The 24,133-nt window shown below is 43.1% G+C and overlaps 1 protein-coding gene across 1 annotated transcript in view; it reads left to right on the top strand.

Annotated features, from left to right (window-relative positions):
* The window catches only part of LOC112118934 (glutamate receptor ionotropic, NMDA 3A-like), an 82,633-nt gene that overhangs the window by 30,676 nt on the left and 27,824 nt on the right, over positions 1-24,133 (top strand). The window contains exon 4 of the mRNA XM_026646388.1: positions 326-1,373. Coding sequence (XP_026502173.1) covers positions 326-1,373 — 1,048 coding nt within the window. The remainder of the gene's footprint in view (positions 1-325; positions 1,374-24,133) is intronic.

Here is a 24,133-nt window from a genome sequence, read left to right as displayed (position 1 = left end):
TACTCAGCTAGCAGTCTCTCAACCAGAAGGATTCATAACTGCCCAGCTAGTAAGAGACAGACCCTTTCTGAAGAATTTACAATCTAAATAGACAAAGGCTGGGAGAAAGGAAGCATCCTTATCCCCATTTTACAGATGGTGGAAGTGAGGCACTAGGGGATTACATGATTAGCCCAAGGTCATTCAGCCAGAAACAGGAAACAGCCAGATCACCTGCGTCCCAGTACAATGCTTTCAATACAAGCTCATTTTTCCTCTCAAGCAGTATAAGGCTTCAGCCATCTGGATATCTGGCTTTGTTTTCTTACATTTCTTCTCCCAACAGGTTTTTAGCCAACACGACCTTTAATGGTCTCAGTGGCCACATTAAAGTGAAAGGCTCGTCCATCATCAGCTCAGAAAACAACTTCTTCATTTGGAATCTGCAGCATGATCCTGTTGGGAACCCAATGTGGACTCGACTGGGGAGCTGGCAAGAAGGAAAGATCATCATTGATCGTGGGATATGGCCAGAGCAGGCCCAGAGGCACAAAAACCACATCCTGCACCCTCCCCGGCTGCACCTGAGAGTGGTAACACTGATAGAACACCCTTTTGTCTTCACGAGAAACGTGGATGATGAAGGGCTGTGCCCAGCAGGACAACTGTGCTTGGATCCTCTGACCAACGATTCAGCCATGTTGGATAGCCTCTTTGAAACCCTTCACGGGGGCAACGACACCGTGCCCATTGAGTTCAAAAAGTGCTGCTACGGCTACTGCATCGATCTGCTGGAAAAGTTGGCCGAGGATATGAACTTTGATTTTGACTTGTACATTGTTGGCGATGGGAAGTACGGAGCTTGGAAAAATGGCCACTGGACAGGTCTTGTGGGTGACCTTCTGGCTGGGACAGCCCACATGGCAGTGACATCATTCAGCATCAATACAGCCCGTAGCCAAGTGATCGATTTCACCAGCCCTTTCTTTTCAACCAGCTTGGGCATCTTAGTGAGGACCAGAGATACCGCCGCTCCTATTGGAGCCTTTATGTGGCCACTCCACTGGACCATGTGGCTGGGAATATTTGTTGCCCTCCATATCACAGCAATATTTCTCACACTGTATGAGTGGAAAAGCCCCTTTGGGATGACCCCCAAGGGAAGAAACAGGAATAAAGTTTTCTCCTTCTCCTCTGCCCTGAATGTCTGTTACGCAATCTTGTTTGGCAGAACAGCTGCCATCAAACCCCCCAAATGCTGGACTGGACGGTTTTTAATGAATCTCTGGGCCATTTTTTGTTTGTTTTGTCTGTCAACGTACACAGCGAACCTGGCTGCTGTCATGGTAGGAGAGAAAATCTATGAGGAGCTTTCTGGAATACATGACCCCAAGGTAAAGAATGGCAACTTTGGTTAACTCGGTCTTTGCTTCTTCCCAGTTTACATTAAGTATTACATAATTTATGGAATCTAAACAGTCACATTGCAGTCAACTATCTCCTGACTCAGATCCAGGAAAAAAGCTGAACAGAGAGAAGTTTAAACTGCTAGATTCAAATCCAGATTGCAAACTGGTCAGTGTTTGGGGTTCTTTGGACCAGGGTTTTGATTTAGGCTATTATAAAGGTAGAAGCAGTTTGCAATATTCAGATCTGAATTTCTAACACCCTTAAATTCGGGGATGTTTGGGATTGATCTGGGTTTTGGTTCTGTTCCAATCTCCACTAAGCTAGCCATAAACTGAGCCAATCTGACTAGGGTCACACCACCTTAGATTGAGTGCTCAGTTAGAGACATTCTGGGCGGGATTTTCAGAAGCACTCACTTAGCTTTAGCCTAACTCTGCTCCTATGGAAGCCAATGGTAAAACTCCCACTGACTTCCATGGGAGCAGAGTGGGGCTAAAGTGGGCATTTTGGAAAATCCCACCCTCTGGGAACACACACTTTTCATAACAATTAAAATTGTTTCCACCTGTATTCACCCTCCTTTTGTGTTCTCTCCTTGTGAGTATTCCAGCAAGTGAATTTCCTGATAGCGGAAACAGCAAACGTTATAGAACATAGTGAATTTCAGATTATTAATTGTGAGCATTTTCACTAGAAATCTGAGAGAAATAATCACGTGACCTGTGCCCTACCCAAACTACCCACCACAACTCTCATTTGAGATACTGAACGTAAGAACAGCCAGGCTGGGTCAGACCAATGGTCCATCTAACCCTATATCCTGTCTTCCAATAGTGGCCAATGCTATATACTTCAGAGGGAATGAAATAACAGGGCAATTATCAAGTGAGTCATCCCATCATCCAGTTTTACCATCTGGCAGACCTAGGCTTAGAGACACCCAGGGCATGAGGTTGCATCCCTGACCATCTTGGCTAATCACCATTGATGAACCTATCATCCATGAACTATCTAAGTCTTTTTTTAACCCAGTTATAGTTTTGGCCTTCACAACTTCTCCTGGCAACGAGTTCCACAGGTTGACTGTGCGTTGTGTGAAGCAGTACTTTCTTTTGTTTGTTTTAAACCTGTTGAATACTCACAACAAAGTCCTTGTCAATAGAACCCTCCCCACAAGATACTGAAAAGTTTTCTCATCCTGAATTGGGATCAAAAATCAAAAATCTCAAACATTTATGTGGACCAAAAATCTGAACTTTTGGTTTGAGTCAATCAAAAATTTTATCTTGATATTTTTGAAACATATAATTTTGATTTCAACATTTTTATTGTTTTTATTATAATTGGCTTAACATTTTTAAAATGTCAACTCGTTTTGAATTAGAATTTTTCATTTTGAATGTGTCAAAATGGGACATTTTGAAACTTCTCAACATTATTTTTCAGTTGAGAAATTCATTAAAATGGACCCTTTGTTTCAACAAATCATTCATTTTCTGATGGAAAAGAACACTTAGTTGAAAAATTCCTGACCTGCTATACTTGTGAGTAATCTACAGACCAAGAAATATTCATAGAAATTACTAGGTGAATAGTTTAAAATAAATACATTTAAGAAAATTGTGACGTGCTTATGGACAATTTGCAAATAAAAAGAAGCTAACTTCATTCAATGAATTCTTTGCACAGCTCTAGTTAGAACCATGTTGATAGATCGTGTTGTTACCTAGCACATCCAAATTATGTTATCAGCATGCTACAGATCATATTCCAGAGTAGGCTGACATAGTTTCCTCCCTTCCGCACCTGCTGGCTAACGTAGGTTAGAAGTCAGATTAACTGAGACTGTGTTTAAACTACAGCTTGGGCAGAAACCACAGAATTCAGATCCAGGTATTGAACTCTCAAGCAACACTCAGGGACTTTGGATTTGGGACTTTAATATGGGCTAGCCAAGGAATTCAGATCTGGATCCAGGTTTGGATTTCGAACCGCTGCCAAAGTTTGGGATGTTCAGATCTGTGGGTTTTGTTTGGGCACATCGAAAGGTGAATTTGCATATTGTTCCTTTACTCTATTGCCTGCTCAGTAGACAGGACCACCATGAAGACTGGAACATGGCTTAACATTGAATAATTTTATTTTGTGTTCCTGATATTATTGTAAGAGGCTAGCAGATTTGTTGATGAGGCAGCTATTTAGATGGAAAGTGAGATAATTGCCTCTTGGATTAATAGTCTTCTGGGGCTTGTTTCATCAACGGGAGACCCTTTGTGTTACCACGATCCTCTGCATTAGCTGGTTATGGCAAATCCATTCTATCTTCTCTTTGCAGCGTCCACTCTAACTCTAGTGGGTAGGGACACTTTCATTGATAGGAATTAGGGCAAAGTATGGATAGAAATCAGCCAAAACCACGGCTACCCCCAATTTCCAAATTCTCTTTGGGAGGATGAGGAAAACTTTAGAAATAGAACCTTCCACTTTATTTTCTAAAAGTGTGTGGGAGGGAGGGGAAGTGCGGTAGCTCCATAGTTCATCCAACAACTACTAATGATCCAGAGAATCAGGACCAATACATCATACATGGGTTTCTTGTCTCACTGTAGAGACGACAGCAACTAGAGCATCAGGCTAGCCCAACATTTTGGTTCCTTGTACTGTACACATCTTATTTTTTTTAATTTCCAAAGCAGTTGGCATTAAATTCTTGCCCCTTTGTACCAACTCCAAATTGGCGGCTTTGCTTTTCAAGGGAGAAAATCCAAGATGTGGTTTGGCTGCTTTGATCCATCCCATTCCTACTTATGTTTTGGGGTTACCATATACTGTTCACTCTGTTGGTATTGCTGGTATCTCAATACCACTGAAATGTCTGTAGTAGACCTAAGAAGCATAGGCCTTTAAGGAAGTATATTCGAGAATGGCCCAAACATCAAAATTCCGATCTAGGTTTCAAACCCCACAACGTTCAAGAATGTTAGAATCCTGGATTTTGATTTATCACGTGGGGAAAAAGCACATTTGGATCGAAGGTTGTGTCTCTGGCTTAGATCTAAATAATTAAGGCCCTGATCTTGCAAACACACAGGGGATTAACTTTACTGCCATGAGTAGTCCCAATGGGAGTTACTCATGGCAGTAAAGTTAAGCATGTGTGTAAATGTTTGCAGGATTGAAGCCTAAATCCTGCAAATAGATTTTTAATAGAATGGGGCTTCTTCCCAATGCTTGCCTTATTCTGACATCTGCAGTGGACTTCTCCTATGTTCCCCACCCACTCACCTACTTAGCTCTATCAGTACTATTTTCACCATCTTCCCATATCCACTAAAACCCTCCGCTGTTGCACCACAGGCCACCCTCTGTAAAGGTGCTAGATCCGAATTTGAACTGTCCCAGAAGTTCAGATATGTTAGCTGCTTCCATTTTGGTTCAGACCTATTTCTACATTAAGACCAATTTGTCTTAATTAACATGAAAAAATATAATACTGACTGAAACGTATCTGATGGTGATTAAAGAATAGCTATCAAGGACAATTGTGTGCCGATAATTTCTGGCTAATCATCCTAAATGGCTTAGATTTTTTATCATTAGAAATATTTTTAGCAAAGAGTCTGATAAGTTCTACTCTTGGTCTTGGAGAATCATTGTAATAAGCCACATTAATCTTGGTATGTGCCTTAGTCAAAAGGTAAGTCATTAGCATATGTGCTGCTTTATTAATGAGTTCTCTTCAGCAAATTGATGATCTGCAGTTTATTATTCACTGGGAAGCCAGTAGGCAGCATAAATTCCAGGACTGCCTGAAATAAAGTATATTCTAAAATCAGTTTCTTAGAAATCTTAAATTGGTCGGAATCTATTGTGAAGCTGTAAAACGAGCATTTTCTTGAATCCACAACAGCTTCAGCCTGAACTTCCCAAGATCCACATACATCTCCAGTGCAAACTAGCATCCTGCAAGTTTCCCAATTCATCTCCACCAATGCCCCTTAGACCTGGCTATTCCAGCCCTGGGCATCTCCTGCTAGACCAAAGCTAAGCTGCCCCCCCCCCCAGTTGTCCCCTCCATGTAGTTAGAGCAGCGTGAATTTCCTTAATGTGGAGAGTGGCTTAGGATTTTCTATAGTGCCAGGTACATTACAGATTCTAGGTACTGTCTCTGCCAAGATGCAAAACTTGGCACAGAATGCTGAAGGAAGAAAACAGTAGGTGTTGCAAACAGAAGGCCCTATCCTGCACAGGCTGAAAGCTGACTTGAGTTTAGGGCTTACTGCCCTGAATGGTCCAACTCAAATCAACAGGGTTATTCTGGGTAGTAAGCAGTATTCTCAATAGCGTTTGCAGGACGAAGCCTATAGGCATTGCCACTTGTCACTTGATACTCATTACAAGAATATCCTTATGGAAGAAGACTCCCTACTGTTATGTGAAAGCCAACAGGGCAGTTTCCTGGGTATCATTCCCTGCATTTACCTCAGAATAACTCTTCTTCCTGGTGTTAATCCAATCAGATAGGGTCTGCTCTACAAGTTCTCTCCCTCCAGAGCGCTCTATTCAATGCCATATCCTCTATCACACCACATGCTAACATGACTTCCTTAATGACAGCCCACCACTTCTTCTTGGGCTGGCCTCTGTCTTTTTCCTTCAGTCTTGATCTGTTAGACCCTCTCACCCATGAAGCTGTCAGGTCTGCACTTTATATGACCAAAACCGTCTAAGCCTGCACTCCCTCATTTTTTCATTTATGGGTGTTAGTCACAGGGTGCACCACTCACTGCTGGTCTGGCACCTCCTCCTGGGGATTAACTCTCAAGGCTGATGCCCCCATCCACAGTTTTGCACACTGTCTCTCCCTCTGGGCTTCAGCCCCAAGAACCACAGCATCCTCTTCAGGACTTAGCCCTCTAGCTAGGTCACTCAGAGTTCCCCCTTTTGGAGTAGCAAAGTCCCTTCTCTCTAGCAGTCCTAGGCAGTTTTCCCTCTCACTGCCCGGTGCCACTCCCTCAGTGGCTGGGAAGGGAATGCAGGCCCACACTCTTCTCCAAATTCCAGTCCAGGGACCCTCACTCAGCAGTTCTGGGCTCCTCACTACTTCTTCCCTGGACTGCTTCCTACTCTCTGGTTTCCCTTCTCTCTCTGGGTGTACCATCTCCAGGAACCCTCTGCCCCGGGAGTGACTACTGCCTGCCTTCCTGCAGCCTTTCCCAGCAGCCCTGTCTGTAGCCTGCTACCTGACTTTATAGGCCCTGCCTTTTCCTGCACAGGTGAGCCTCTCTCTAATTAGCTGCCTCCACCCTAAAGCTTCCCTAATCAGACTAATTAGCTGATTCGGGCCACCTGGCCCAATTCCACTCTTGCAGAGTAACAACATAGCTTCCTCAAATCATAAAAGTACCTAGTAAAAACGTCACTTAGAGAACAAGCCTTTTCCTTTTTGTGATTGAAATAATCATTTCAAACAGGTAATGAATGAGTTAATATTTATTTCTGGATTCACAAACACTTTCTTCTCCTCCTCAATTGACAGTGCCCCCGGAGAACTGCGCTTTTGAAATGTTGAAAGAAAAGCAACCTTTTCAAGGTGGTGGATGACAACTATCATTTCTGTGCTGGAAGCTGGCAGGTCTGGCACAGAAACTAAACCCCCTCTGAGCTATCAAGCAAGTAGACAGCAAATATTGAAAAATTAAAGAGACTGTCTGCTCTGAGAAGGACATTAAAAAACTTTAACATCCAAAGTCAATGGTGCCAAAGAACATCCATGCCCCCATGAAGTTAGATGCAAACATAAATAAATAACGTAACTGCCTTTCCATAAAGATCTATGTTGTCATAGTGATGTTTAACGGATCGAGATGTGTGTCGTTTTGTGCGTTGATTGGTAAGGTTCTACAGGGGATGTGTGGAGGTACTTTGTTAAGCTGGGCAGGAATTCCAGTGGTGCTTCACTTAGTGAAAACATTGACAAAGTTGCACAAGGAAATGAACATTGGTACAACTAGTGTTGGGCGACATTTTGGGGATGAATTGTAAAATATTTATTCGTTTATTTGTTGAAAAATGCAGTTTTAGGTCAACAACAAATATTTGAAAATTTGGGTCAAATTCTGCAAATAGTTTCAGCCAGAAAAAAAAATGAGGGGAAAAAATGCAAAAAAGAGGAAACATTTTGACATTTTCAAAATGAAGCCTTTCAACTTTTCATATTGAAATAATATTTCATTTTGAAATGTTAGCTACATGTAATTAAAAAAAAATAAGAAGGGGAGAAAATAACCACCTGAAAACAACACTAAATATTTAGTTTTAGGTCAAACTAAATGTTTTGTTCGACCCAAAATGATTTTTTCCCCTGATTTTTTTCAGTTCAGCCACTGAACCAAATAAATCAATTACTCACTCAGCTGTAGGGTATGAAATGAAGTGCAACAAATAATTAGAAGTCTGTCTTAATTATGACTTGAAATATCTTAACACCAGTGGGAGTAGAAGTAAGGGACTATATCGGTATGTTGGTGAGATTGAGGTTAGTAAATAAGGCAGAGTGAACTAGTATTCATGTGCGTAATTGTTTGCAGGATCAGAATCTTAGCCAGTGTCTTGACCTTGGATAGTCACTTAACCCAAAATTTTTGAGTGTCTATTAATTCCGCCAGCCTCCATTTTGGGGTTCCCCATTTGAAAAACATAAGGTCTTCTGCATCAGACAGATGACAACACATGGAAGGAGCACATTCGACACCTCCTTAAAACAGGCGCCACTAGGTGGTTTTGGTCACCAGCATTGTGCTGAAAGCTGATACAGGGCAATCTAATCACAGACTTAAAAACAATACTAGGAACTGCAGAACAGCATCTCCTAAGGATCTGACATAGGAGTCAAATGCACTCTATTTCCATTGTTTAAATCACTTTTCTTTCTGGCAACTTTTACAATGAAATGAATAATAGGTTGTTCGCGTCTAAGTAGTCTAGTGAAATAGCAAATATGACAACTTACAGTACTAGAGGAACATTCCTGGCTGGTGAGAAGTCCCAGCAACATTAAAGAAAGGCACAGTCATTTACAAGAATTATACTCTGCTACAAACAAATATAGCCCATAATTTCTATCTTTGTTATTCCTGTGTGTTCTTGCATCTGTGAATCCATAATCCTTTTCCGATGTAGACTGTTATCACTGTCTGCTGGGGGGGGGGGGAAATCATCTCATTGAGGGCATTCAGACTGTTGTTTGATCATGATAAAATAGGCTGCAAACCTTAATGCTACTTAAAGGATCTACATAAAATCAATATGCAATTTGCATGAAATACTGACAAGAGATTTACAGAGATCATGTAATTTCCTCAGTGAGACAAGGAGACTGCTGTACACTTAACAGCAAAGGTGCTTGTTTACAGGTGTGAGAAAATTGGGAGGAAAATGTTTCATAGTTCACTTGGATCATACTAAATCCCCCCAACTGCTCATCTGAATCCCAGAAGCTTGTGGGCACCAGTTAATGTCTCTGGGGGTCCTTCTTTGTTAGAGGATTTGTGCTGACTATGTTTGTTCATTTTTGAATCACAGCATAACTAAACACACACAAAGTCTTCACCCTGGATAGTGTGTTGCTGCAGCAAAACTAGTGATATGATGGTATAAAAACCTGAACAGAATAGACTAGATCTAAATCAGAGGTTGACCACAGTACAGCTGGCCAGAAAAAATTAAATGAAACCATATTCTGTTGAAATATGCAGTTCTGTCAAAACTGAAATGCTTTGTGAAACTGAGATGATTTTTCTGGACTCTGGTTTTGGAAGAGAACCGGGAAAATGTTGCCAATGGCATTGAAACATCTGATTTTGACATTTTTCAAAATAAAACCGTTTGATTTTTTGTTTTGAAATTACCTCGTTTTGAATATTTTAATTGTATATTCAAATATAATACAGGACAACAAAAAGTGGAAGTCAACCCCAAACGGAATTTTCCTTGGGAGGACTTCAAAATTTGGAGGTTTTGTTCCAGTTCGGAATAAAGACAAATTTCAAAAATCAAAATCCTTCATGAAACAGAGCGTCTGTCCTCTGCACCGCTCTAGTCATTAGGCTGCATTGAGGTGCCTCCACTGAAAATCTAGGCCCCTATTTGCACGTCTAAATGGCAGCTGCTGCATGGTGGGCTCTTTTTAAAAAGTCTGGCTCTGAATGTGTAGGAGAAAACAGGACAGTATATTCCACAAACTTTGTCTTTCATTTTCTGGCTTTAACTGCACCCAATCCTCACTCTTCTCGTTTCCCCATGTAATCACTCAGAATCACACTGTGGTTGTTTTTAAATTGGGAGAAGAGTTGCACTCCTAAGTAAGAAATTATGTTATATTAAAATGTTCTCTAGCTGGGAAGTTTGAGTACTCTTAAGCTTCATAGGGGAGGTCTACATAGCCCACGCATCAGCCCAGGTCAATAGATGGGGCTTGCGCTACCGCGCTAAACACAGCTGTGTAGACAACGCTTTGAAGTTGTGGCTTGAGCTGGAGCTCACACTCTGAAGCCCACGCCCAACCCAAGCTACACAGCTGTTTTTTCGCACAGGGTAACACAAGCCCCACAAGCCCTGTCAACCCAGAATGGGTCGCTCACTGCCACAGCTGTGCAGATATAGCCTCAGTGCCTTTGCAGTAACACTCTGCTCAGTCAAGAATTAAATAAACCACTCTCCAAAACTTGAGCTCTCTGCCATGGATGACAGATGTTTTTACAAAGGGAAGAGTAGATGAATAAAGGAACCAACGAGAACAGAAGAATGGAGGAGTAGAAGTTCCTGGAGTGAGAAGATGGAACAGGAGCATACTTTGCCAAGTTAAGTTCCATGGAGCCAGCATGACAGTGCTGTTACAAGAAAAGTAATAAGCCTGTATACTTAGTAGTATTTCAGTTTTAAGCACAGCAATCTCAAAATGTTTCCTTCCTTGTTTCGTTTCCAGTGTAGTTTTGCAGAAGTTGACACAATGTGTCTGTGCAACAGCAGTGATTTAGGCCCCAATCCAGCAAAGCGCTTAAGCATGTGATTAACTTTAAGTGCATGAGTAGTCCCATTGATGAGTCGCATGCTCAAAGTTAAGGATGTGTTTCAGTGTTTTTCTCATCCTTGCCCTAAAGAGGTTGCAATTTAAGACCCTGATCCAGCAAAGCACTTACAGTAAGCACACGCTTTACTTTTAGCACAGGAGTAATCCAATTGAAGTCAAATGATCATCTCCCAATGGATCAGAGCTTTAGACTGAACGTTCCTTGAAGCAGAAACCTTGTCTTTATGCTTGTCATTAAAAAGCACGCCACAATTTTAGGAGTTACATAAAATAATTATAATAACCAGATCTACCACCGTCCAAACTACTGTGAAACAACAAAACATTCACAGAAACCCAGAGGACTGAAAGAGATGTTTCAAGTATGCTCTCTTAGGGTACGTCTACACTACCCATCGGATCGGCGGGTAGCAATCGATCTATCGGGGATCAATTTATCGCGTGCAGTGTAGACGAGATAAATCGATCCCCGATCGCTCTCCCGTCGACTGCTGAACTCCAGCAGTGCGAGAGGCGGAAGCAAAGTCGACGGGGGAGCCGCGGCCGTCAATCCAGCACCGCGAGGATGTGAAGTAAGTAATTTTAATTCGATCTAAGATACGTCGACTTCAGTTACGCTATTCTCATAGCTGAAGTTACGTATCTTAGGTCGATCCCACCCCCAGTATAAACCAGGAGCTAGTGACCAGTACAGCCGACAAAGTATAAACTCTGAATAGTCTTCCCAACAGGCATGTAGACACCTGGCCTTTCTTTCCCCCATTCATATACATGGTGTTTCAATAAGAAAGTAACATAAGACGTGACAAGCTTATTATAATGTTGATTTGACAGTCATCAGTTTCCCTTTGCCATCACTAGAATCCAGTTCAGCAGCCCTTCTAATTAATTTATCTTGGGAGGCATTCAAATATTCCTTCTTAGCAGCTAAGAAAGAAATCAAAGCACACCTCAAGAATGCCGCAGCTGCCTCCTAAAGTGTATTTTTCACAAGAACAGACATACTCATTGGCCAGAAACATTGAGATTCATTGAATCAAAAGACAAGGGAATTGCAATATAATCCAAAGCCCATTGAAGTCAATGGTCATATTTCAATCTACTTCAGTGAGCTTTGGATCAGGATTTTGGAGAATTAAGTTTCTGATTCCTCATTGCAAATCTCCTCTAACAGACTGAAATGAACTTGGAAAGTTAATTTAAATATTTACAGTAATTCTTGATTAAGGAAAAGTTCTACTCAGGTTACTTCCCTTCCACCCTGACTGAAACAGGACCTTCCAGATATGTACCAGAGAAGCCTGCTCTCATGAGATATCTAGCCCAAATTTGCAAACCCAACAGATTTGGATACTTCAGATTTACTCCTCGGAATCAAACCTCCAAGCTTTTCGTGGTTTGCTTCTTGCTCGTGCTTTGCTCCTCTGTAGATTCATTTTGCAATCCCAGAATTTAGTTTCTAAGGCCTGGTCTACACTAACCCCCCCAATTCGAACTAAGGTACGCAACTTCAGCTATGTGAATAAAGTAGCTGAAGTTGACGTACCTTAGTTCGAATTTACCGCGGTCCAGACGCGGCAGGCAGGCTCCCCCGTCGACTTGCACCGAGCAGGATTACTGGAGTGGACGGCGAGCACTTCTGGGTTCGATTTATCGCGTCCAGACAAGACGCGATAAATCCAACCCAGAAGTTTGATTGCCTGCCGCCGAACCAGCGCGTAAGTATAGACAAGCCCTAAGCTTGCAAATCATCCTGCTAGGCTGGACTCAGCAATGTTAAAACATGAACCTTCCCTTCAGAGTTATGCAGGCTCACAATTAGCCTGAAAACCCCAAACCAGGTCTTGGAATTATAGCTAGGTCTAGACAGTTATAATGTACCTCTTGTGATTATTAAATGCAGTATAAAAACATCACTGAGTTAAAGAAGACTGCAGGTTACCATCAGTGATGCCATACCATGTAGCACGGGAATTCATGGCCCTGAGAGTATGCCATCACCACTTCCTATACCTTTGGGGCCAAATTCTGTCCTCTGATACTTTTGTGCAGGATCTTTAATGGAAGTGTTGCAAGCATCCAGAATTTGACCAATACCTTTTCACTGAGGCCCCAGTTAGCAAATTACTTAAGTACATCCCTAACTTTTTAAACTTCAGTGGGGCAACTCACATGCTTAAACTTAAGCATGCCTAGGTATCTTTGTGAATCAGGGCCTAAGCATGTCAACGGCTTTGGAAAGGTGTAATAAGAACTCCCTCTTCCTCCACCAGACCTAGGAACCCCCTTCCTTTTGGTGCCTTCTAGGGCATCTCCAGAAACCTGCACCTCAACCTCACTTGTATAGCCCTTGTCTTCCATATATCATTTCAGAAGATCATGAGTAGCCACTGCCCCCAGCCCATCAGACATCTTTAGGGCATGTGAAGAGAATCACCTGCTACCATTGAAATCCAATCCTGGAAGCATGGGGAAAGACTAGTGGGGAAGGAATGAAGAACGTATTAAATAAGCAGGGCACTAGAAGACTGACTGACCTGGATGTCAGTCACCTCCCTATACTGCAGGAACAGGACAGGCTGTCAATTCCCTTCTGCAGTACCTCCACTGACTGCTATGGGCTCAGAGATACCACCAGCTCCTTAGCAATGCCCTGAACCATGTCACTTAATGAGGGGGAAGTGTTTTCATGGACTCTAGCCTTTCCTTCGCTTCCGCCCACCAGTAGATTTCCACCAAGCTTTCTGACAGATATACCATCTTAAAAGACAGACAAAACCAAACCATGTTTATGATTGGAAATTAGATATCTTCTTCATCAAAATCATGTACAATATAGCTTTGAGGGACTCAACCAGAAGCATATCAGTGTCAAGGGGAGAAAAAAGCCCTATTGAAAATTGACTGTGCATCAAGGACTTTTGAGGGCAAACTTTCTTGCAGTTGCACTGCTTTTTAACTTTCTCTTTTCCTAAAGGAAGAGAACACATCAGTCAATGCAGGGCCAGGGGCAAGACCATTGAAGTTAAAGGACTCTTTACATTGAGTTCAGAGAGCTTTGGATTAGGCCCATAAGCACCAGTGAAACTTAAGGATATATTATTTTCTTCCTTATGATACAAGAGTGCTGGCAAATTAATTAGTCTTTGAAAAGCACTTCGCAGTTGAAAGCACGGTGCTAAATTTAGAAATGTGGACACCATGGACCTTTCACGTCCTAGCTATTGTTGATCCAATAAAAAGTCATTTGCTCTGCTGCTGTGACAAGCATGTAATACATGCTTTGTTATGAGCAGGGGCACGTGAGAGCCTGACCCAAAGCCCATGAAGGCAACTGAAAGTCTCCCATTGACGTCAGTAGGCTCTGGATCACTGACTAAGAGGGCAGAGGTTTTCCATTTTCACAGCTGCAAAAGGATTCCTAAAGGACACATTTTTCTCCACAGGAATTTGTCAGAAGCCGCAGGTGATAATTCATGGCATATGTGTTTCGCTGACTTCTAGTGATTTACTGAAGAATCTAAACTCAAAAGGACTTCAATGTCTTGCAGCTTGGACATAATATTGGAAAGTTAAAGTACTAAGTGCCAAACTGAAGCCACCAAACATGGAACACCATTTCACTAGGTCTCTCATGCAGAAAAAAAATAAAAAGCAACTGTGACTTAGAGCGGCTATTCCATTGTGGGGTACTGGGGATGTTGGGAATGATTAGACAGGCTTATGAAGTCACTAGAACCTCCGGATGGAGATAAAGCCCCATAGTTCAAAATTTGCCTGATTTAGATTTTGTAGAATTCTTGCATCCAAGTCCCTGACCCATGCACTGCACAGTGCTCCAAGGCCTACTTCCTCCCTCCCTGCTGCGGCCTTGCTACTGCCACAGCTGGTCCTGTCCCCAAACCCTCCCCCTTCTTTTCCTTTCCCTCAGCTCTTCTTTTAGTGCTTTGTAACGCTGTTCCCTATTGCTCTAGTGCTTCATCTGCAACTTGGCTTTTATGGTCACCTACGATGCCGGCAGCTATTCCTCTGCCTTGCAAGTGCTTTGATCATTGGAAGTCATTGGAAAGCCTCCCATTGTCTTCTTTGAGCTTTGGCTTAGACCATAGCGGCTGGTTAGTCATTGCTGTTTCCACAGCAACAGTGGTCTGTGTGTTTTCGTCCTTCCCCAGCTGTTTCCACATCTGTAAATTACACCGTTTATTATTTGCTTTCAGCTGGATTGCAGTATATTTCATCTGTATATTACCTTAGGATAATGAACCCGTTATTGTCAATATCAATTGCATTGTACATGGAACTCTGAACCTTTCAAGAAACAACAGAATGAAACACAAAGAGGAGGTCTTGAATGCGTTCACTACTGCGGAGCCAATAGTGCATTGGAGCCAGTGTACAGCAGTGATCTGCACCCTCTTTGCGTGGCTCTGTCTCCCTTAAACATCAGGGAATATCATCTCAGCCAACCTAGCAGATATTGCCAATCTGAGGATTGCTGGGAACCAAGCAAAGAGTGGAGGCCTGATGCGGTTTGAGAAGATTTTTAATTTAAAATTTTAAATTTAATCAGTTAGGGTCAGATTTTTCAAAAGAGCCCAGCCCCCAGCTCCTCCCATTGAGAACAATGAGACCTTCTTGAAAATCGGGGCCTTACTTTTTTCATTTCGGTGCCCACATTCTTATTTGGTGCCTACGTGTGGAATTTGGGAACCTAATTTAGATAGGCCTCGTTTGAAACTAGGCCTTAGGAAAGAGAGAACATTCAGTTCCAGGACTGAGCCCTCCACTGTATCAGCAGCAAATCATCAATAAGGCAAACCCTCCACGATAGACATTCAGTGTAACCAACTTTACGTCAAAAACTAATAGCTAATTCTTCCATTGCAGCACTAATTTCTCAAGCATGCCCTGTTCTGCTGTCAGCAATGGGGAAATCTCACGTCACTGATGGCTAGAAGCTGATGGCTTTATTTACAACCAAGCGGTCATTGGTCTAGTAGCAATGTGAAGCACTATTTATTCCCTTCATTGACACTGCAAGGCATGTGTGTCCCAGCATGAGGCTTTTATAACGTTTGACTGACTTCCATGGTATGTTATTCTCCACTAAGGTCTAACCACTTACAGTTTTGATAAGGCACCTTACTGTTATCATGATCTGTGGGACAGAAAGCCAGACACCCCAACTGAGAGTGAGGCCCCATTGTGCTGGACACTGTACAAACCACATAAGAAACCATCACTGCCTGAAGAGAAATCAAATCATATCATCCCCATTTCACCAATGGGGAGACGAGGTACGTACAGGGTAGAATAAATGGCTTGAGTCCCAGTCTAATGCCTCTTTAAGGCAGCTTGACCACGGTGCTTTGTGCTACTGAGGTGTTGTTGGAGCCAGGAATATGGTCCATTGGAAGTAATAAAATATTTCCTCTTTATTCTTTTTTCTAAGTGCTTGCGTTTAATAGCTTGCCCTTTCCAGCCCTGCAAAGCAGCAGAAGACGACCAAGCTCATCATGCTGATATTATGTTTCCATAATCACGAGCTGCAATGTTAACATCAACTGCTTGCTGCTATTAGCGTCCCACTGCTGAATCGCATTCTGCTCTTTTCCCCCGAATGGGTCAGGCCAGGAACGGATTCCTCAGCCTCCGCTCTCCTAGCTGCGCTGTCTCTGCAGCACTAGACGTAGAGAGGAGTGTATAATTAAAGGGGTAGTATTTGTATGGTAAGGACCGACTCTGCAGGCTCCAGTTGGAGGTGTGGGTCTACAGCACACTAGCTTGCCAAGCACGAACTGGCCATGCAGACAAGCCCGGGGTGTAACGGCACATTGAACTCAATGTTGCTATGCAGCCTGCGTAGGTTCCAAAAGAAGTGACATGTACTAAGGTTTAACACTCTCTTGCCGAGGCAGGCTGCCTACTCCATCTGCAACTCAGCTCCACCAGCACCTGTTTTGATAAGGAAGTGAAGACAATCCTTTAATTCAAACCCTGTACTGGACCCATGAGACACCTCCTGAGCCATTGCCACACCTACACTGTGACCTAAACAATATCCGCAATTAGGGTGACCAGATAGCAACTGTGAAAAAACGGGATGGGGGTGGGGGGTAATAGGCGCTTATATAAGAAAAAGCTCCAAAAAACAGGACTGTCCCTTTAAAAATGGGACATCTGGTCACCCTATCCGCAATATTTGTCTCCACCATTTTCCCCAGCAGTAGTACTCCCACAGAAGAGAGACATCATTTGCTATTGTACTAGCAGAGAACTACTACAGTGGTTCTCACAGGGGTCCGAGGCCCCGTGGGGGGCCACAAGCAGGTTTCAGGGGCCCGCCCAAATAAACTACAGAGCAGGGCTGGCATGAGAGTCACTGGGGCCCAGGGAAGAAAGCCAACGCCCGAGCCCCGCCATGTGGGGCTGAAGCCAAAGCCCAAGCAACTTAGCTTTGCGGGGCAATTGCCCGGCTTGGTTCCCCCTAATGCTAGCCCTCACTTTTAATCTACTGGAGATGCAGAAAAAACAGTTGTTGTGGTACAGGTGGGCCATGAAGTTTTTATAGCAAGTTGGAGGGTGGGGGACAGGCCTCAGAAAGAAAAGTTGAGAACCCTTGCTCTATTATATGGCAGGTAACCCCTTGTTTGTATACCTCATTTTTGTCACTGTATCGTGGGTGGCACAGATAGATGTTCAAGCAATTTTTTTGGAAATAAAAGGATTGTGAAACCATTTCGATAGTTTTAGCAGCAGTTTAAAAACCAAACAGTGCTAAAAATGTGGATCTGAAAAAGTAATAAGATGCATAACATCTTACCCAGACTCAGTGAGGCAGTTATTGTATCCCATTAATCAAATATTGTTAAAGCATTTGCTACACTTAAATAGATAAAGAGTAAGTTAATCTCATTGCTTTGTAATTAACTGTAATTTACATTTAAGCAATTGATTTATAACCTAGCTGAGCACTTGACAACATAAAACATTCCTCTGGGTTTAAAATGGCTGTGGTCAAAGGACAAGATCCACCAGCCTGACTTATGGTTGGCCATGTCCTTTATGCACAATGCCTGCAGTAACCATGAGGAAGCAGGGAATCTCAGTTTCCAGAGAAGTGCTTTTATTAAACTATTACATCATGAACATCATGGATAAAACTGGATTTAGTTTCTCACTCCAAAGGGTCTCTAAATGTCAGACTCGTATCCCTCCCTAACCTACTTCCTGTTAGATACCTGAAGGGTCCACCAGAGGGCACTAGGTTGGTGCCCCATGCAACCAGTGAACTCCTCTCACCACAGAGGTTCTACTAGAAAGTGTCCTCTCTCTGCCCCCAGACCTCACTGGATGTCTTTGTTATATTTCTCCCCTCAAGTCTCATTTAGCATAATAGCTGTAGAGTGCATGTGATCATCAGAAAGCCGCAAATTCCTAATCAGAATGTGAACTTGGCCAATCTGCCAAGCTGAATGCACAAGCTTCCTCTTGTGCAATACCTGATGCACTGGCGCGAGTCACGATTCCAACGTGTGCCTGCCCGGCGTGTGTTATGAGAACACAAGTCAGACACGTACACTTCTACACGTATGGCTGTTAAAAACTGGGCCTACCATGTCCTCAACCAGACTGATGGCATTTGGTGCAACAGACACACAATGTAAGTCCACAATAACCTCTCATTTTAGGATTTATGTTAGAATGTGTTGGGCCATTTAGTTCCTGGTCACATTTAGGCTACCTCTAGACTACAAGCTAGGGGTGCAATTCCCAGCTCGCTTAGACGTACTCCTGCTAGCTCTCATCTGAGCTACCACACTAAAAATAGTAGTGTCGCCTCGGTAGCACGGGCAGCAGCAGTAGCATGGGCTACCTGCCCTGAATACGTACCCAGAGGGTTCAGGCAGGTTTGCACTTGGAGCAGCTAGCAGTGTGCCCTAGTTACACTTGTTTCTACCGTTGTGTTAGTGTTATGTCAGATTTGTGTTCTTATGCATTTTTTCATACCTCTGGAGTGCTAGAGCTTATATCGTCCTTTGGAAAAGCCAGAGGGTGATAGCTTCATAAACACTTGAGAAGGACCGACATCCTATCCAGGGTACATGTGCTTACACACAGCAACAATTACAATGCACACTCCGACAGTCCTGACCCGTATTTCACCAGCACAGGTGTTCTTTTTAAGCTTCAGGCCAGACCCCAGCATTGTGCAGTGCAAAGTCTATGTTTGCACATCAGGAATGTTAAATATTAGTTTAAAATTTGCAAAGAAAACCTGTTAGGTGTCTTTATTTTCTTTGTAATTGATGGCATTGGGACCTCCAAATCTGGCTCGATTTTAAAGAGCCGTGTGGCTCCCCCAGGGAATTACCTGACTGAACTCTACAACCATTTCTGTTTGTTCATTCCTTTTTGCTGATTGACTAGTAAGCTTTAAGCTGCATGTCCCCTCTTCATCTTTCGAGCTGCATGCTCCACTTCAGAGCTCCAGCAAGGGGAAATTGCTCAAGTGGAAACTGCCTACTCAAAATGTCTACCTTGGCTGGCTGCCATTCAAACAGTTCTTATTAGCATTCTCCATACTTAGCGAGTCCCCCACCCATAGCATCCCCGTGTGCCTGGTTACAATATCGCTGCAAGGAGCTGTTGGGGAGGACACAGTATCAAGAGACCATGGAATAACTGAACTGGTATTTCATTGAGGAGTGAGTACCTCTTCATGAATGACTCCTACCCTCAGGCCTTCAAAGGGAGGACTAGCAGCTTCTGAGATGAACAATCAGGGCTGTGTCATACTCATACCTGGCGCTACCCATCTGTATCATACCCATCTGTAGCTGCCCGTGTAGCTTATTTGGAAGAATTGCTGCTCAGGGATTTCTGAAGTGCTGGTACACATATGTCTCTAGCTTAGTACAAAGCTTCATTCCCTTTGATTTCTTACAGCACTAGACAATAATGCATCTAACTGGATAGGAGTCTTATTAACCCTAACGACGCTTTTGCCAGAAAGCTCATGTCAGCAGCCTGGAGCTGAATCTGCAGCATTTGAGTTCATTTAGATGTAATCAGACTTGAATCATTGAAGGCAGGGCTGCAGTAAACGCTTTCCTAGCCAAGTGTCCAAGATACTGTGACTGTACCGCACAGGGTAAATGGAGAGAGATACCAGTCACCCCCATCCTAATTATTCCCCTTTCAGTTTGGCTAGATTTCAAATTAAATATAAAATGGAATAAAGTGTATTCTTTGGTTACACTAGCAATACATACAACTTTAGGTTCCCTACAGCAATTTCCTTTAGATAAACCAGTTATCTTACACACTATTGCCAACACCAAGCATTCAAAATTAATGAATCAGGCCCAACAAATCATGATTTTTTTTTAAATACTACATTTTGGGTTATTTTTATTTGCCATATGTTTTTTGAGTCTCTAAAGATCATGTCTTCTAGCCTCTTTCTGAAGCCATAAATGCTAGAAACTTTTTTTTAAATGAAAGCTGAGATTTTCTCATCACATGACTCCAGCAGCTGGGGCTTTAAGAAACGCGCCAAATTTTGTGAGAGCCATAATAAAATCTCAAGAGTGTGCAACAAATATAAAGATACTTTGAAGGTGCAGAGTTTTCTCAAGAGAAGACTAAAAGAAGATATTAAAGGTATACTGTCAACTTGAAAAAAAAATCAGATTTTCATCCAACAGTTTTGGACCTACTTTTGAGACACAAAACCCTTAACATTCTTGTGCCTGAAGGAGATTAGAGAAAAACAATATTTGTCTATATTTTTTCCAAAGTTAATTTTGTGCATGTGACAGCACTTTGTGCAGAGTCCGGTTCTGCTGAAGTCAGCTACACTTAATGTCTCATGCACCAGTACAATGAAACCTCCCTGGTGTGGAGCAGGAATTCATGGGCACACTCTTCCCAAAGCCTCACATAAAGTTCTTTACTAGAAATTGCAAGAGAGCTGCTGTTCACTCTTAATTTGGAGTTAGCAGTATTCTCTTCCCTTAACCTCTGAAGAAGGTAGAGAGCGGGGGGCGAGGGGGCTGAGGGAGCTCCCTCTTCCTGGAGTCAAGGCAATACGTGAAGAAACAGAGAAGACAGTCCGTCCGTCCCCTCCATACACACAACTTCACTTGACTTCCCTGAAAGTTTTAGATACTCTGCAAATCAAACTCTCAGTCTCTCAGTCTGAGTTTCCCCACCCATAAAATGGGGTGACTGACTTACCGCTCTCACAGGTGTTATGAAACTTAATTGTTGCCAAACACTTAGCAGATGAAAAGTGTTAGCTAGCAGCATTAGTCCAAGAAAAGAGGTATAGAAAAGCTTTATTCACACTGGGTGAAATTCGCCCACGTACAGAATCAGCACAAGCCCAATGCACCAGTGAAGTCCCACTGATCCTCAAAATGGGGCCTTGGGCTGGTTCTCTGCATGGGGCTGAATGTCACCCATTTTACTTTGAATTCACATATGAATTTAAAAAAAAGACAGATACTGATGACAGCGTGTATGTGAAAGATATCCCCATGGAGAGGTTTGGCGACAGACACCTGGAGTTCATCCACGGAGCAGATACTGCAGGCGCTACAGCAGTACAATCTTCCACATAAAACCCACCAAATACCTCAACTCTTCCTTGAAAGATTGGAGAGTAGTACAGTCTTCATGCCCATCCTTGACCCCTATACCATGCCAAAAGAGATCACCAATCAGGGCTCCCTGTGGTGATTGGTTTATGTAATGTGGACACCTGTCTGCTTTGACACAGACTGAGCCCTCTAACTTATTTCATAGAATATCAGGGTTTGAAGGGACCTCAGGAGGTCATCTAGCCCAACCCTCTGCTCAAAGCAGGACCAATCCCCAGACAGATTTTTACCCTAGTTCCCTAAATGGCCCCCTCAAGGAGTGAACTCACAACTCAGGGGTTAGCAGGTCAATGCTCAAGCCACTGAGCTATCCCTCCCCCCGACTCACCACTTGAGCTGGAGTTGAACTGGCAACACTAGGCTCCCTAATGGATTACCAAACCACCAGCCCAACCAATCCCTGCCGTTCATGTCTTTTGGCACTTTACCAAAACCATGAGGTGTTCAGAGACCCCCCACAGCAACAGACTACAGACCAACGCAGCTGGTCCTGGCCGCTGGGCATATCTACACTGCATACGGGGTTGACCTTCCGAGTCTGGGTAGACGGACTCGTGCTAACTGGGTTTATGGTAGTGCTCTAAAAGTAGCTGCGTAGCAGTCGCGGCTTGGGCTGGAGTTTGGGCTCTGAACCCAGGGCGGATGGGCAGGAGGAGGGAGGCAGGGCTTGACCGCCCAAACTCCAGTCTGACCTGTGTCAAAGCAACATCTACCCCGCTCTTTTTAGAGCGACCATGACATGAGCCCTATTAGCACAAGCCTGTGGGCCTGTGCTGGAAGGCTCACCCCCAGAAGCACCGTAGACCTGCCTTGTCAGTGTCAGGATACTGAACTAGAAAAGGCCAATGGCCTGATGCAGTCGGCTAGCTCTTATGTTCAAGGGGTAGTGATCTATTTTTAGCCATGGGATCATCGATGAGGGGTGGAAAGGAACTTCTGGACTAATCGCCCAGGCTGTATTCTATTCTATATTGGTAATATCTAAGCCCCTGCACCAGAGCAAGATCATCCTTTCCCCTGGATCCCAGCTTGCTGTCGTCTAACACTAGACACGTATGCGACAGGCAGATGGCCGTTTGATTTTTTTGGCATGCTTTTCTCCACAATGAGCAGGACTGTTTAGACTGACCTATTCTTTCTTGCATAGTGTCGTTTGCAAAGCTCTCGCTGAGACTCCTGGGGAAGTGAGTAGAAAACTGTTCATTGAGCCTGAACATCATTTGATTTCCTTTGTGCTATAGTCTGGATCCTGTGCACTGCTGTAAGGTGATGAGCACTCAACTCCTTCTGACGTCCATGGGAGCTGGGGGACACTCAGCTCCCCACAAGAGTGCTCCGCACCCTGCAGGATTGATCCTTTACTGTATTCTGCAATAAGCCAGGTGTTTCCTCATTATTCCACTCCAGGTATTTAGCAATTGATGTGCACTGGAAACTTACCAAGGTCAACTCCCTGAACCTCTCAATAGTTCAAGAAGAGACCAAGGGCTGTAACACAGTGAAATGAATCCAGTTATAATCAGAGCACACACACAACACAATTTAAAAATTACTGATTATGTGTGTGTGAATTTAGTGCATCTGAAAGGTACTGGGCTGACAGCCCTGGAGACTGAAATCTTGGTTATGCTCAGAACATGTACAGCACTGCAACCTTCCCCATAGTGCCCTACCAGCTTGTTTCAATCCTAGCTTAGTTTCCATAATCATTCAGTCCATCTTTCTGCTGATGGATAAGAACATAAGAATGGCCATTTTGGGTCAGACCAAAATGGTCCATCTAGCCGAGTATTCTGTCTTGCGACAGTGGTCAATGACGGATGCTTTAGAGTGAAAGGACAGAACAGGGCAATTTTTGAGTGATCCATCCCCTGTTGTCCAGTCCCAGCTTCTGGCAGACAGAGGTTTAGGGACAACCAGAGCATGGGGTTGCGTCCTGGACCATCTTGGCTAATAGCCATTCATGGATCTATCCCCCATGAACTTATCTAATTCTATTTAGAACCTAGTTATAGTTTTGGCCTTCACAACATCCCCTGGCAATGAGTTCCACAGATTGACTGTGCATTGTGTGAAGAAATACTTCCTTATGTTTCTTTTAAACTTGCTACCTGTTAACACAAGAACCAGGGGTCACCCAATGAAGTTACGTGAAGAGGCAGGGGGGAAATGTCCTGTGTTCGTTTGTGTGTCTTTTGTTAATTGCTCTTCAAATTCTTTTTTTGGTCTGCCTAATTATACTTTTACACTTGATTTGCCAGAGTTTATGTTCCTTTCTATTTTCCTCAGTAGGCTTTGCCTTTAACTGCCTCATTTACTATGCTTTTTAGCCACTGTGACATTTGTTAGGTCCTCTTACTGTGTGTGTGTGTGTGTGTGTGTGTGTGTGTGTGTGTTTTAAATTTCCTTTACATTTCCATTTAATTAGCTTCCTCATTTATGTGTAGTTCCCCTTTTTGAAGTTAAATACTACTGTGGTGGGTTTCTTTGGCACTTTCCCCCCACAAGGATGTTTAAATGTAATTACATCATTGTAATTATTACCGAGCAATTCAGTTATATTCATCGATTTGGACCAGATCCTGTGCTCCACTTAGATCTAAATCAAGAATTGCCTCTTCCAGGACCAGCTGCTCCAAGAAGCAGTCATTAATGGTGTCTAGAACATTTTATCTCTGCATCCCATCCTGAGGTGACATGTACCCAATCAATATGAGGATAGCTGAAATCCCTCATTATTATTGGGTCTTCCGGTTTTTGTCCCCTCTCTAATCTCCCTGTGCATTTCACAATTACCATCATCATCCTGGTCAGGTAGTCGGTCGTATATTCCTACTGCCATACTCGGTATTCATTAGTCATGGAATTTCTATCCATAGAGATTCTATGGTACAGTTTGATTCATTTAAGATTTTAAGACGTCTTTCCAGTCTGAATTTGTCTAGTTTCAACTTCCAGACATTGGATCATGTTACCCCTTTCTCTG

This window comes from Terrapene carolina, unplaced genomic scaffold, assembly GCF_002925995.2.
Source record: "Terrapene carolina triunguis isolate 2854851 unplaced genomic scaffold, T_m_triunguis-2.0 Scaffold35022, whole genome shotgun sequence".
Lineage (NCBI taxonomy): Eukaryota > Metazoa > Chordata > Testudines > Emydidae > Terrapene > Terrapene triunguis.
Note: the sequence above shows the minus strand (reverse complement) of the source record. Positions and strands in the feature narration are given on the sequence as shown.